Source organism: Rhamphochromis longiceps, linkage group LG23, assembly GCF_057381845.1.
Source record: "Rhamphochromis longiceps isolate RC_006_pf linkage group LG23, R_longiceps_female_GT1.1, whole genome shotgun sequence".
In the NCBI taxonomy this organism is placed as follows: domain Eukaryota; kingdom Metazoa; phylum Chordata; class Actinopteri; order Cichliformes; family Cichlidae; genus Rhamphochromis; species Rhamphochromis longiceps.
Genome location: NC_140578.1, coordinates 42,768 through 56,193, shown reverse-complemented (window position 1 = coordinate 56,193; position 13,426 = coordinate 42,768). Strand labels below are relative to the sequence as shown.

Genomic DNA, 13,426 nt, shown 5'->3' with positions numbered 1-13,426 from the left:
ATTAGGATTTCTAGTATCTGATACTTTATCTGTATTTCAGTTTGTGTAATTGTAAAAAAATGCTCCTGTATGTTTACTTATGAAGTTGCATGTGTGGTTGAGCTGATTTTTAATATCAATACTACGGCTTTACCAAAATGGACAGTTTTTTTTCTTCCCAAAACTACATTACCCATGAGCCTTCAAACTTAAATTGCGTCACGCGGTTGTACGGTAAAGCGGTTCCTTTTGCGGAAAGGTCTGTTATGTTGTTTTGTTCAGTATAGACGGTTTAGTTTTAATATGTGACCCACGCCTCAACCTGTCATATTACCTTAAACGTCACGTTTTATTCAGTGAGTCTAAAGTTGCTTTAAAAATTAGCTTTAAACTTAGCTAACGTTGCTAGCTAAAGTTGTGCACACCTGTGCTTGCTTTCACTGTCAGGGATCTAACTCTGGTTAGGAGCCTGTCTTCTCCCGGCCAGGATGTTCTTTATTGCTTTGTTGTGGAGCCTGTCGCTCACTGCCGTGGGCCAGCAGGAGGACAACGAGTGGCTCGACCCTTACGATATGCTCAACTACGATGCTAGCACCAAAACGATGAGGAAGCCTACTGAGGTTGGGAGATTGTTTACTCTGACCCAGCTACATTTGACACGATTCTGATCACTGTGAAGACGTTGTGTTGTCCAGCTCTTTCATTAAGAGTGTGTATTTGCATCGCAGCCAGCAAGCTATGACAACGTGGGCACTAAAAGAAGAGAGTACAATCAGGACTCTAGCCAGACCGAGCTGACGTCCTGCAAAGAGCAAGTGGAGGATTTACAGAAACAGGTTGGTGTTTTGAATAATAAATCAGGCACAATGCATATTCATATTTTCAAAATATAAGTTTTCCCCCATTCAAATTGAATGAGTTAATTGAAGGTGTAGAACTGAAAAACAATTTCCAATTTGTCTAACAGTATTTAGGCTCCAGGCTTATTACTTTCTTCTCATTGTTAGCACAATTGTTGACACGTTTTACACTCCTGAGTCAAGCTCTGCGTTCAAGCTTAGAAAACAATTTCATGTACCTTTTTAAACAGAATTGTGTGGAAGGTTTAAGGAGTCTGGAAAGTTTTTTTCTAAGGGACTTTTGAAATGTAGCCTCTAAAAAGAAAGTAAAGTATGATCTGAGGATCAGGGATAGGACTAGCCGCACTCTAAGCCTCTCACTTTCTATTAACTAGAGTCAGACTTACAGATACTCGACCATCAAGAGTATCAGGAAATTACCATAGTAAAAGTCAGGCTGTTACTATGGTGTCATCACAAAGTTAGCCTATCACATTCAATCACATTTTATGTATACATGTGCACTCGCTGTGCATGTTTTCTTAGGTACACCTTGTTAGTCCTGTGTTGGAGCCTCTTTTGCATTCAGAGCGGTCTTATGTTCAACAAGGTTCTGCAAACATTTCAGTTCCACCACATCCCAAAGGTGCTCTATTGGCTTGAGATCATCACTGAATGTACAAGAAACCAATTATACATGATTTGAGTTTTGTTACTACTTCTAGAACAGCCATCAGTGGGTCAGCAACAAGACTCGGGTAGGCTGAGATGTTTAAATTATGGCGAAGTGTGCCAAGAAGATATCCTTCATATCGTTACACCACCTTCCTTCATTCAGAATGAAGATCAAAAGAAGACGATCAAGCTCATCTCACAACAGCCAACATGCAGTCCAGTGTTCAAGCGATTTCTGAGCAGACTGTTGAAGGAAATACAAAGAGTGGGTGTGGTAGGTGGTCATCTCATGTTTTATGGTGAATTATGAGATTTTAGTTGAACATATTGTGCCATAATTTTTCTCTGGTTCAATAATTGGCCAAGTGTCATAAATATTGCAATTTTAAGACACTTGCTCTAATTTCTCCCCAGCCCAGTGACTCCACAGATGTCTTTTTTGATGCCAAAGTCAAACTGTCCAAACAAGCCATGACAGAGATCCAGACACTTCTGGAGGGTGAAGACAGGTGGAGAACAGGCGCTCTGGACAACGCCATCAGTCAGATACTCGTGGACCTTAAACCGCATGATTATGAGGCCTGGAAGTGGCGATTTGAAGACACCTTTGGGGTGGAGCTGGACACAGTATTAAAAGTAAGTTTTTAGTAGCTTTTACCTCTGGCTTCCTTCTATTCTGACTCTTCTTAATGCTTCTACTGTGCTTTAATGGTTTCTATTTTCTGTAACCACTCAAACTGTACTCTGCTCTCTCCTCCAGATCGGGTCATTTGTCCTGATTATAGTAGCCATTATCAGCACCGAACTGTGGACAACGATCTCCTGGTTTGTGCAGTTCCGACGACTGTTTGCCGTCTGCTTCTTCGTTAGTATTATCTGGAACTGGTTCTACCTGTACAAGGTAAATAGGAGCTCCTGCAGCTTTCAGTGGTTTCAGTTTAGCTGTATTCCAGTGCTTTGATTGTAAAATACAATGTTTTTAATAAATATGTATATTTTGTTCAGATTGCCTTTGCTGAGCATCAAAATAATATAGTGAAGATGGAAGGCTTTAATGCAAAATGCACTGGGGTGAAGAAAATTGACTGGAGTGACAGTTTGAAAGGTATGCGATCACCAAGCACGAACAGTCACGGCATTCTGTGAAAACCTCGTGCATCTAAAATATTAACTGGCTGAGAAAAACATTCCTTTTTAGAGCGTATTAAATATCATTTTGAAATATGTTTCACTGCACAGCCATGAGATGGAGAGGAATTTAAGTCCTTGTGGAGTCATTGTGCAAACTCTGAAGTCTCAGCTGCTTTAACAGTTTTAGACTCCAGCATTGCTGTTTTGCATATATTAAGCGTATTTGGCTCATAACGTCTGCCTAAGCTTGGACCTGTATTTGGTATCCTGCAGAGTGGTTTAGAAGCACCTGGACTCTTCAAGATGACCCTTGTAAGAGATACTATGAAGTTCTCATGGTTAATCCCATCCTGTTGGTACCTCCAACCAAGGTAGGCCACTCTTTGGAATGTCTGTTAAGGGTTATTGAGGTTTTGCGGACACATCACCACTAAACACATGGTTTTAATTTGGCTGCCATTTTGGACATGTGACAAATATGTTGACAGCGTAGAAGTGAGCGAGCAAGTTGCCAGTCACACACTGCCCACAACCATACGACAACCTCCAGTTGTGAAGTAAAAAGTACAAATTTTGAAATTGCATTTCGAAACATCTTGGCTGCAGCACTGAAGCACAACTTTTGCTTCCATGTCCAGTTTGTGTCACACTTTTTCAAGTTGTGCAACTGCTCGGCTATTAGTTGGCAAGTTGTTGCAGACAAAACGTGAAAAAAAAACAGCCACTGTGGCAAAAACCAAAGTTGTCACCAGGAGGATTTTGGTACAGCACCTTCTTTACACCGATTTTACCCAGCAACCAGTCTACCTTGTTCTAACTGCTATATATTTTTACCATGCCAAACTGTGTTCCTTGGTATGCGCTTGGACTTTGTTATGACCTAGACATCCTTCCCTTTTTAGGCAATCTCTGTTACCATTACGACCTTCATCACAGAGCCACTGAAGCACTTCGGACAGGGAATCAGTGAATTTCTTCGAGCGCTCCTCAAAGATCTACCAGTTACCCTGCAGATCCCAGTCCTGCTCACTATCGTGATCGCCGTTGTGGTACAAATTGTCCCCTTTTTCACATTAATTCACATTATGGAGCTTGCGTTGTATACACAGCATTATTTGCATTAATAAAGCAATACATTGTATGTCTTTGCTTTGTATAAATAAATATATGTTTGACTCTTCTACAGGTGTTCATGTATGGAAGTGTGCAAGCAGCCTTCCAGCATGGCATCATGGCACCTTTACGCCGCCCTCGAAGGGATCCACCACCACCAGAGCTGGAACAACCGCAAGCTCAACCTCGCCTCAGGATTGAGGACCGCAATCATTTTGCAGGAGGGGATGCACCTCAACAGCAACATGCCCTAAGGTACAGAGCTGATGAAGCCAGATTAAACAGGAATGACTTGCATCAGAGGAGACCCAACAGGCAGTGGGTCGAGACTCTAGGAACTGCTGAGGATGAGCCGGACGCTGAGCGGGCCAAGGAAGTTCCTGAGGCAGACCAGAATCCGTCTGTTGAGCCAGATTCAGAAAACCAGCGGGGAGCAGAAGAACGGCCACCAGCAGCAAAGGATAACAGCGTTGGTGAAAACAAAGCCAAATCGGAGCCAAAAGCTGCTCGGTCAGATTCGTCTGAGTCGAAGAATAAAACTTCAAAAGGGAATGAGAACCTTTCTCAAGATCAACCAGACAGAGATGTTGCACTGCTCAGACCTGAGCTCCCAGACGTGCAGCCTGTCGATGAGGTGAGCCCCCCCCCCCCCCCCCCCCCCTTTTTTTTTTTTTTTTTTTTTTAGATTTTTGTTTATATTCATTAGGGCTGCCACAAACGATTATTTTGATAGTCGACTAGTCACCGATTATTTTTGCGATTAGTCAACTAATCAGATCATCATCCATTGGACGTAAAACCTGCAGCTTATTGCACCAGCATGCATCTGCTCATATATATCATTAGCTTACAGCTTTAAGTGTTTCAGGTATGTGCTAACTAAAAAGAAAGAGAAGATGATAGTTTATTAAATTTTAATGAAATTTGTAGATTGTTTCGGTGGAGTTTAATAAACTCACCGCAGTATATTCTCGAGCATCTCACACTTCTGATAATCAGCTGTCTGCTTGACTTTACTCAGCTGTGTAAAAACTATAACTTTAATCTCAGCCAAACCGATTTACTCAGGAACAAATAAAATACTGAAAAAAGCCAAACAATAACATTTTTAAGTTATCAAAGTGACTCATATATCATGTTTAACCTGAGTAGCAAAAGACGGCGGTGGGTTTGAAAACGATTTGCCGGGAGTCTGGTGTTCTCACGGCTCTAGTTAGCCTTGCCCCCGGCTAGCTATCGAGCTAGTGGGTAACAGATGTCTCCGAAAACGTCGGAGCGCTTTTGAAAATATGTGGTGTCTTGATAAACTGAGCAGATATTTGAGGTTTACACAGCTACATTCTCGCCTGAAAATATGGTAGACGTTTATTTTGTGACCCAGAAAGAATAATAAGAGTAATATTAAAACTAAGTAGCTGCTGCCATTGTTGGAAACTGAGCTGGGCTGCGCTATGAATTCTGGGACACAGTTTCTTCTTCTTCGGGGTTTAACGGCAGCTGGCATCCTTGTACTTGCAGTGCTGCCATCTTCTGTTTCAGTCCGTTATTACACTCTTAAATCCTACTACTTATTCCTGCGTCTTTTGGGATCTTACAAAGCTTCAAACAACGCGTCGACTATTAAATTAGTCGTCAACGATTTTGATAGTCGACGTAATCGTGACTAGTCGACTAATCGTGGCAGCCCTAATATTCATCCAACCAAATTAGACACACAGCAGTGGTTTTTAACAGAGACTAATGTTGTTCTTATTTTTTTAATGCACTCATGGACGGGAAGGTGAATATTCACATGCAAAATAAATTGGTAACAAAGTATTTAATGACATTAACATTTCATTTTTCCTGCATTTTTGTCTTTTGTTCTTTTCTTTTTTTTTTTATACCTGCTGAGTTTGTCTTAGTTTTGTTAATGTAGAGCCAGTAATGCGTTATCATTACTGCTTTTTTTCTGCCTTGTATATGTTAGATTTCTGTTGCTACCACACCACTGACGTTTGTTCAACAACAGTGGATTTCAATCCTGGTGAGCTTGATGGAGCTCTCTCAGTATACGCAGCAATAAAGTGCATGTCAGCGACTGTATCTTCATTACATTGTTTTGTTATTTTCATTTGAGGACGTTTTGCAGCAAATAATTAGTGGCTTCATAGTTGTATAGTTTACACATTTGCAAGTTCCCTGGTTTGATCCAAGGAGGAGACACATTTGATGCTGATGGGTAAACAGCTGTATCAAATTAAGCATGGAGCTACCCGCTGTGGTAACTAAAATGATAACTTTGAACTCCAAATGTGTTTAACGTTTTGTGATTATTATTATCTTTATGTAGTTGAAAATCTCTTAATGGCTAAATTTTAAACTTTGGTTTATGAGTGTATTATTTGCTGCTAAAAGGTACTTTTTAATATGTAATTAATTTGTAATGCATTTCTGTTCTGTTTCTCTGCAGCGCCCAGAAGCCTCACTTGAAGACTCCTCACTGCGACGCTCTGTAAATTTTAAAGCTCCCGTCCAGGAGACTGGTGGAAATAATGAATACATCTGACTGACAGATTTACAGATGGTGTTAAAGTGAATTAACAGGATGACGGGATTACCACCACGCAGTGTGGTTGTTTGCTGCTGTGCGGTCACCCGTATGTGGCTATCCATGAGGAACAACTGCTCGGGATAATTGTGTTTTCCTGGTGAATTCTGATTTCCCGCTGGTAAAACGTTTGGGAAATCATGCAGCACCAGGCTGGAACAGTGTTGTTTACTCAGTTTGGTGTTCCTGTGTGCTTTTTGGTGTCTTTCAAATCGTTGTTAAAATTGGAACTATATTTGACGAGCTGTATAATAAGTCGGTGCTGCAAATTAAAAAAGATGTTTTGAATTTTTAACTAGAGCCTGACTGAGGCCACATTTTTGGAACTGTTGGGGACTTTTAAGGAATAAAAAGTTCTGAATATGTGGAAATAAATACACTATTACTAATGTTGTTTGTCACTGGGCTTTACGATATTTTTATGTTTATTCTTTTGAAGAAATGCTACCACACATTTTGGTTTTGCTAAATATTATTGATGAATAACTGGCCATCCAGCGATCCGTGTTTTGTGCCAGCTGCGCTCTCACTCGTTCTGTCGGCGGTGCTGGTTTAACCCGATGATGCGGCGGGGCGGGAGTGCCGTCAGCTGGGTATGGTCGTGCGCACTCCGTCTTTCCGAACGGATATTTTTGTAGCTGTGGAGATCAGGGAAATTATTTTGCTGCTATTGTTAATAATCATCATCATTACCATTGCATTAATAATATAATCTACAGTATTGATATTGCATTCAGATGTTTAAACAGTGTGTGTGTCTTTCAGAAAGACTTAAGTTGCAGGCTGACAGGTAATTGCAGGTTTGCAGAGTGTGCCTTTTACAGAAGTGAAACCGAAAGCAGAGTCTAAGTGCAGGTTATTCTGAGGAGCTGTTTGGACGAGGCTATGTGAATAACTAGGTTATTCAAATTGTCTTCTATACTTTTATATTCTTTGATTAAGCTTTTAGTAGAGGTTCCTGATTAAAACATTTATTCAACATATACATAGTTTCAATTCGGTTATTACATATATGAGAGTGGCTTCTGTCTCTGTCTGGTGAGAGGTCAGGAGCTAGTCGGCGAGGTGAAATAGGGTACAATTGTGGTTAGCACACACACACTCAGAGAGAATCATTTATAGGTGAAAGTTTAATCATGTTTTGCTCGGGGTTGCAAAAGAGCAGTTTGTTGCAGAACTGCTGCTGATGTGTCAAGATGATAAGCGAGCATCCGGCAGTGACAGGAAGTACCTGAAAATGAAGACAATGTTCTTTTTAAACTGTGTTAAAAGTCATTGTGGTTTTGATCTGACCTATGTATGAAATGAATCTGACGTTGAGGGGGCGTCATTAAATTCAAGCCCTGATGGTATAAAATATCTGTTTATGCTTTGATTAAGTTGGAGATCAGCCCTGTCTGCAAGCGGAGCTGGTCTTCCCACGCGTGTATTTCATTAAAATCAATTGTCTGACCAAGCTCTTCTGGACCTGGTTGTTTGTACTCTCCTTCCTCAATATTTGAACCTTAACATTTGGGGGCTTCGTCCGGTGGTTGAGGAGGGAGAGAATTAGAAGGTGTAGATGGAGAAATTCGGTGGTCTGAGGTGGTCGGACGGGCAGACATGAGTGCCAGTGCTCGAAGTGAGTGGGCATAAGCCGGCTTATCCAAAGGTAAGGCACTACCTGTTGAATTATTTCCAAAGTGTGCCAAATTGGACATTACAAATTAAAGTCTACTCACTGTAATTACTGGTGAATGTCTGGTTTGATTTTGATGAAAATCTCATGAGAGTACTGAGGATTTAAATGATTGAATGCGGTTGGACCGCTAAAGGATTTAATACGGTTGGACCGTGGAAAGCAGTTGGACTGCTTTTAGTATATTAGGGAATTTGGTTATTGTTTGGGGTTGGAGCCTCTATTGGTTATAAGGTTGGACCTGCTTCAGTCTTTCACTTTTTTGGGTGTTTTACTGTTGTTCCAAAGTATTATAAATTATTCAAGAACGTCAGTTGGACTGATAGGAAGCGTAGTGCTCAGAGGTAACGCTTGCCAATGCCAAGGACACTTAGGCATTGTCCTCGAAGAGGGATAGTCAGTTGGTCACTGTGGAGCTTGGGGCACTCCAGAATAACTAGGAGTTAGAGTCTCCTTACCGTTTGGAACGGTAGTCTGCGCTTTTTTGGCCAGCAGAAGTTGGACTTCGGGCGTGTAACTTTAACTTAAAACTTTGGGGTAAGCCTTGGCTGTGAAATGCCAAAAATAGAGCTTCAGGCAAAGTTTGGGTTGGTTGACGCTTTTAAATTGAGTTAGGGCTTTTAGAGATGAGGCCAGAAACTGTTGGACAGATACTGGTTAATTGATCACTAGAAAGTTGGACTTTATCGGATGGACCGTTAACTTAAATTTGTCGAAATTGTTTAGGCGCTAAAGCTGACAGATCTGACAGTGGTTGTAAATATAAGACGTCTTTGTAATATAAAATAAGAGTTGTCGAGTCAGTAATGCACTGACTGTCTGCTGCTATTTTTAGATGGTGTGTGAAAATGCAAATTAGTAAGCAGTGAACTGTTTAAACCACAGTTGGTTTTACAAGTACTGCTGCAAACATCGTTGAATGTGTGTTTAAGACGCCATTTATGTTTATTAGAGGGCTATAAATAAAGTCTTGAGCTGCCGTAGTGAATGTATAGTAATTGACTGAGTTTTTATACACCCAGCACGCCCCTGCGGGCGGTTTATCCTATCCTTCAAGCTCGGGTCCTCTACCAGAGGCCTGGGAGCTTGAGGGTCCTGCGCAGTATCTTAGCTGTTCCCAGGACTGCGCTCTTCTGGACAGAGATCTCCGATGTTCTTCCCGGGATCTGCTGGAGCCACTCGCCTAGCTTGGGAGTCACCGCACCTAGTGCTCCGATTACCACGGGGACCACCGTTACCTTCACCCTCCACATCCTCTCGAGCTCTTCTCTGAGCCCTTGGTATTTCTCCAGCTTCTCGTGTTCCTTCTTCCTGATGTTGCTGTCATTCGGAACCGCTACATCGATCACTACGGCCGTCTTCTTCTGTTTGTCTACCACCACTATGTCCGGTTGGTTAGCCACCACCATTTTGTCCGTCTGTATCCGGAAGTCCCACAGGATCTTAGCTCGGTCATTCTCCACCACCCTTGGGGGCATCTCCCATTTTGACCTCGGGACTTCCAGGTTATACTCCGCACAATGTTCCTGTACACTATGCCGGCCACTTGGTTATGGCGTTCCATGTATGCCTTGCCTGCTAGCAACTTGCACCCTGCTGTTATGTGCTGGATTGTCTCCGGGGCATCTTTCCACAGCCTGCACCTGGGGTCTTGCCTGGTGTGATAGACCCCAGCCTCTATGGATCTTGTACTCAGAGCTTGTTCTTGTGCTGCCATGATTAGTGCCTCTGTGCTGTCTTTCAGTCCAGCTTTGTCCAGCCACTGGTAGGATTTCTGGATATCAGCCACCTCCTCTATCTGCCGGTGGTACATACCGTGCAGGGGCCTGTCCTTCCTTATATATATATATATATATATATATATATATATATATATATATATATATATATATATATATGTATATGGCCAAGCTTGAAACCTGGATCCCCCGTGGCCAAGCTTGAAACCTGGATCCCCCGTAGCCGGTTACCAAGATTACGTGAAGTACCCTCAGAAGGTCTGCTAGATGATGTTAATGCAGCACTACGGGCAATACCTACAACCACGATTACCGACACTAACAAGCTCATCTACAATACGGCAACAGTGATCAGTGAGATGCTTGGCTACAAGTTGAACAGCCACAAGGGGCAGTACCCTCCATGGAGAAGGAGGCTAGAGGGCAAGATCAAAGTAGCACGGAGGGAGGTTAGCCAACTAACGGAGTTGCAGAAAGGTGCGACAAATAACGCCTACTGGCTGAAGAAGCTGACTGCACTCCACGAGCGTCTGGCAGCACAAATGAACCAGCTGCTAGTTAACGAGAGACACCCGGAATGGCTAACTGAAGGCCGGACGGTCCTGATCCCCAAGGACCCCAAGAAGGGACCGGTCCCCTCCAACTACCGACCAATAACCTGCCTCAGTACTACATGGAAGCTCCTGTCAGGCATCATATCGGCTAAGATGAACAGGCACATGGGTCAATACATGAGCGGGACACAGAAAGGAATTGGCAAGAATACCAGAGGCGCAAAACACCAGCTACTGGTAGACAGAACAATCAGCCGAGACTGCAAGACCAGACTGACCAACCTGTGCACTGCCTGGATTGATTACAAGAAGGCCTATGACTCAATGCCCCACAGCTGGATACTGGAATGCCTAGAATTGTACAAGATCAATGGGACCCTAAGAGCCTTCATCAGGAACTCAATGGGGATGTGGCGTACAACACTAGAGGCCAACTCCAAGCCCATAGCACAAGTCACCATCAAGTGCGGGATCTACCAAGGAGATGCTCTGTCCCCACTGCTGTTCTGCATAGGCCTGAACCCCCTCAGTGAGATAGAGGGAAGGTAGTCAGAACTGAGGGGATTGAACTACCAGAAGGCAACATTGCAGACATAGAGGACAGTTACAAGTACTTGGGGATCCCACAGGCGAATGGGAACCATGAAGAGGCCGCTAGAAAAGCTGCAACCACCAAGTACCTGCAGAGGGTCAGGCAAGTCCTGAGGAGTCAGCTGAATGGTAAGAACAAGATCCGGGCCATCAACACGTACGCCCTGCCCGTGATCAGGTACCCTGCTGGGGTAATAGGCTGGCCAAAGGAGGAGATAGAAGCCACTGACATAAAGACAAGAAAGCTCCTTACCATGCATGGAGGGTTTCACCCCAAATCCAGCACCCTGAGGCTGTACGCTAAGCGGAAGGAAGGGGGCCGGGGACTGGTGAGTGTCAGCACCACAGTCCAGGATGATAGAGGCTGGGGTCTATCACACCAGGCAAGACCCCAGGTGCAGGCTGTGTAAAGATGCCCCAGAGACAATCCAGCACATAACAGCAGGGTGCAAGATGCTAGCAGGCAAGGCATACATGGAACGCCATAACCAAGTGGCCGGCATAGTGTACAGGAACATCTGTGCCGAGTATAACCTGGAAGTCCCGAGGTCAAAATGGGAGATGCCCCCAAGGGTGGTGGAGAATGACCGAGCTAAGATCCTGTGGGACTTCCAGATACAGACGGACAAAATGGTGGTGGCTAACCAACCGGACATAGTGGTGGTAGACAAACAGAAGAAGATGGCCGTAGTGATCGATGTAGCGGTTCCGAATGACAGCAATATCAGGAAGAAGGAACACGAGAAGCTGGAGAAATACCAAGGGCTCAGAGAAGAGCTCGAGAGGATGTGGAGGGTGAAGGTAACGGTGGTCCCCGTGGTAATCGGAGCACTAGGTGCGGTGACTCCCAAGCTAGGCGAGTGGCTCCAGCAGATCCCGGGAAGAACATCGGAGATCTCTGTCCAGAAGAGCGCAGTCCTGGGAACAGCTAAGATACTGCGCAGGACCCTCAAGCTCCCAGGCCTCTGGTAGAGGACCCGAGCTTGAAGGATAAACCGCCCGCAGGGGCGTGCTGGGTGTTTTTTTTTTTATATATATATATATATAGAGAGAGAGAGAGAGCTGGATAGCGTAGTGGTTAGACTACACGCAAGTTCGATTCCTGCCTGGGGCGTCTGTATCCAGTAAGGGTCCTAAGGCTAGACCCCCTATGCTAAGCGAGCCTACCGCAGACATGCCGGCTCGGACGTCGCCCGGATCAACAAGGTCCGCGTCAGGTGTTGAGGAACCAGGGCACCCTGACGACAACTGGGCTACTGGAAGATGTAGCCATTCTTGTATTTTGCTTGTTTACATTACTGTATTTTGCACAACTCTGCTGCTTGTGGGTTAGGGGAAATCAAAGTTGGGAGCACGGTCCCCGAAGGGGGCCGCGCTCCAATGCACAGACCATACCTGCTCCCATCTCAGGCGTCCAGGACCCCCCCAGTGGAGCTCCAAATGGAATGTAATAGATGCAGTTAGAGAGGTGGGGGGAGGAGGGGTGTGGAGGTTAGGTTTAGGGTCCACTCAAGGGGTGGGGGATGACCAACTCTCGTGTCCAATCAGAGTGGCAGGTGGTTAGGTTTAGGGCAGGAGGTCAAATTATTATAGGGGTCACTGAGGTTAGGGTCAGGGTCAATTTCAGGGCCAGGATGTTCCCCTGTGAGACATGAAAGAAGCCGAGGTCCCAAGTGCAGTGACAAAATGTCCATAAGTATACACCTAACAAAAATGAAACATTAACTTTATACATGTTGTTCGATTAATACCTCCTAAAACCCTTTTCGTTGAGGCCATGTGGATAAACTGTATTTAGTTTAGCAATCCACATCCTCTCAGCTCTCCATCTCTGTTGTGTTGTCCACCTCGAATTGATCTGAATGACCGTCGCTGTGACAGAATCCCAGCCATGCAATAAAAAATGTTTGACCAGGTGGGTGTGAGTGTTCTTTTTCCGGGTAATGTTGTACCTGTGTTGAGTGAAGCTGATGAGCAGTGTGTTACCAGTTTCCCCCACATACTGGATCCCACATCTCTTACATGTAACTAAATACACACAATTTTTGGACCTCGGGGTCCCTTTGCACAGTGACAGAAAAACCTGGCCATTGGAGTGACTGCGCACCAATCTGTGATGCTGGAAAAATTGTCCTTGATCTCTCCACCTAGGCACAGAGAGAGGCGCGATTTGGGCTCGAATGAGGAGATCACCCAGATTTTTATGTCTCCTGAAGGCAGCAATCACCTTGTGATTATGGAGTGTCTGTACATCTCGAGACAGGTTCTGGAAATTGTTCTTAATAGCCCTGACCAATTTGCAGGTGCAAGGGGCATATGTGATGACCACTGGAAGTAAAGGGGAAACATCAATTGGTTTTGTCAGCAAAAATGATTTGAAGCACCTCCTTAGGAAAGACCAATGGTACCCTCTAGTGGAGAGAGCAGAGAATAGGGTCTTGACAGCAGTTCCAAAATCAGACTTCTGTGTGCAGATTCTGTAGAATCTTAACAGCTGAGATTTGATAATTCCTGCAAATGTGTGTTTGGGATGAAAG

General features: G+C 44.1%; 1 protein-coding gene across 1 annotated transcript; it reads left to right on the top strand.

The window, feature by feature from the left end:
- The first annotated feature begins 82 nt into the window (after positions 1-82).
- LOC146640840 (chloride channel CLIC-like protein 1) lies at positions 83-6,627 on the top strand. The gene is made up of 11 exons (XM_085399422.1): positions 83-335; positions 427-599; positions 708-815; positions 1,657-1,767; positions 1,908-2,129; positions 2,254-2,394; positions 2,499-2,598; positions 2,898-2,995; positions 3,527-3,673; positions 3,811-4,371; positions 6,190-6,627. The coding sequence occupies exons 2-11, from the start codon at positions 468-470 to the stop codon at positions 6,283-6,285; spliced, it is 1,716 nt and encodes a 571-aa protein (XP_085255548.1). The 5' UTR covers positions 83-335; positions 427-467; the 3' UTR covers positions 6,286-6,627.
- The last annotated feature ends 6,799 nt before the right edge of the window (positions 6,628-13,426 follow it).

What these genes read in the sequence shown, in the direction of transcription:
- LOC146640840 (XM_085399422.1), top strand. Translation starts at nt 468, where the DNA reads ATGTTCTTTATTGCTTTGTTGTGGAGCCTGTCGCTCACTGCCGTGGGC. An exon ending in TGGAGGATTTACAGAAACAG is followed by an intron (nt 816 to 1,656) that starts GTTGGTGTTTTG and finishes TCCTTCATTCAG; the next exon opens with AATGAAGATCAAAAGAAGAC. An exon ending in CTGGAGTGACAGTTTGAAAG is followed by an intron (nt 2,599 to 2,897) that starts GTATGCGATCAC and finishes GGTATCCTGCAG; the next exon opens with AGTGGTTTAGAAGCACCTGG.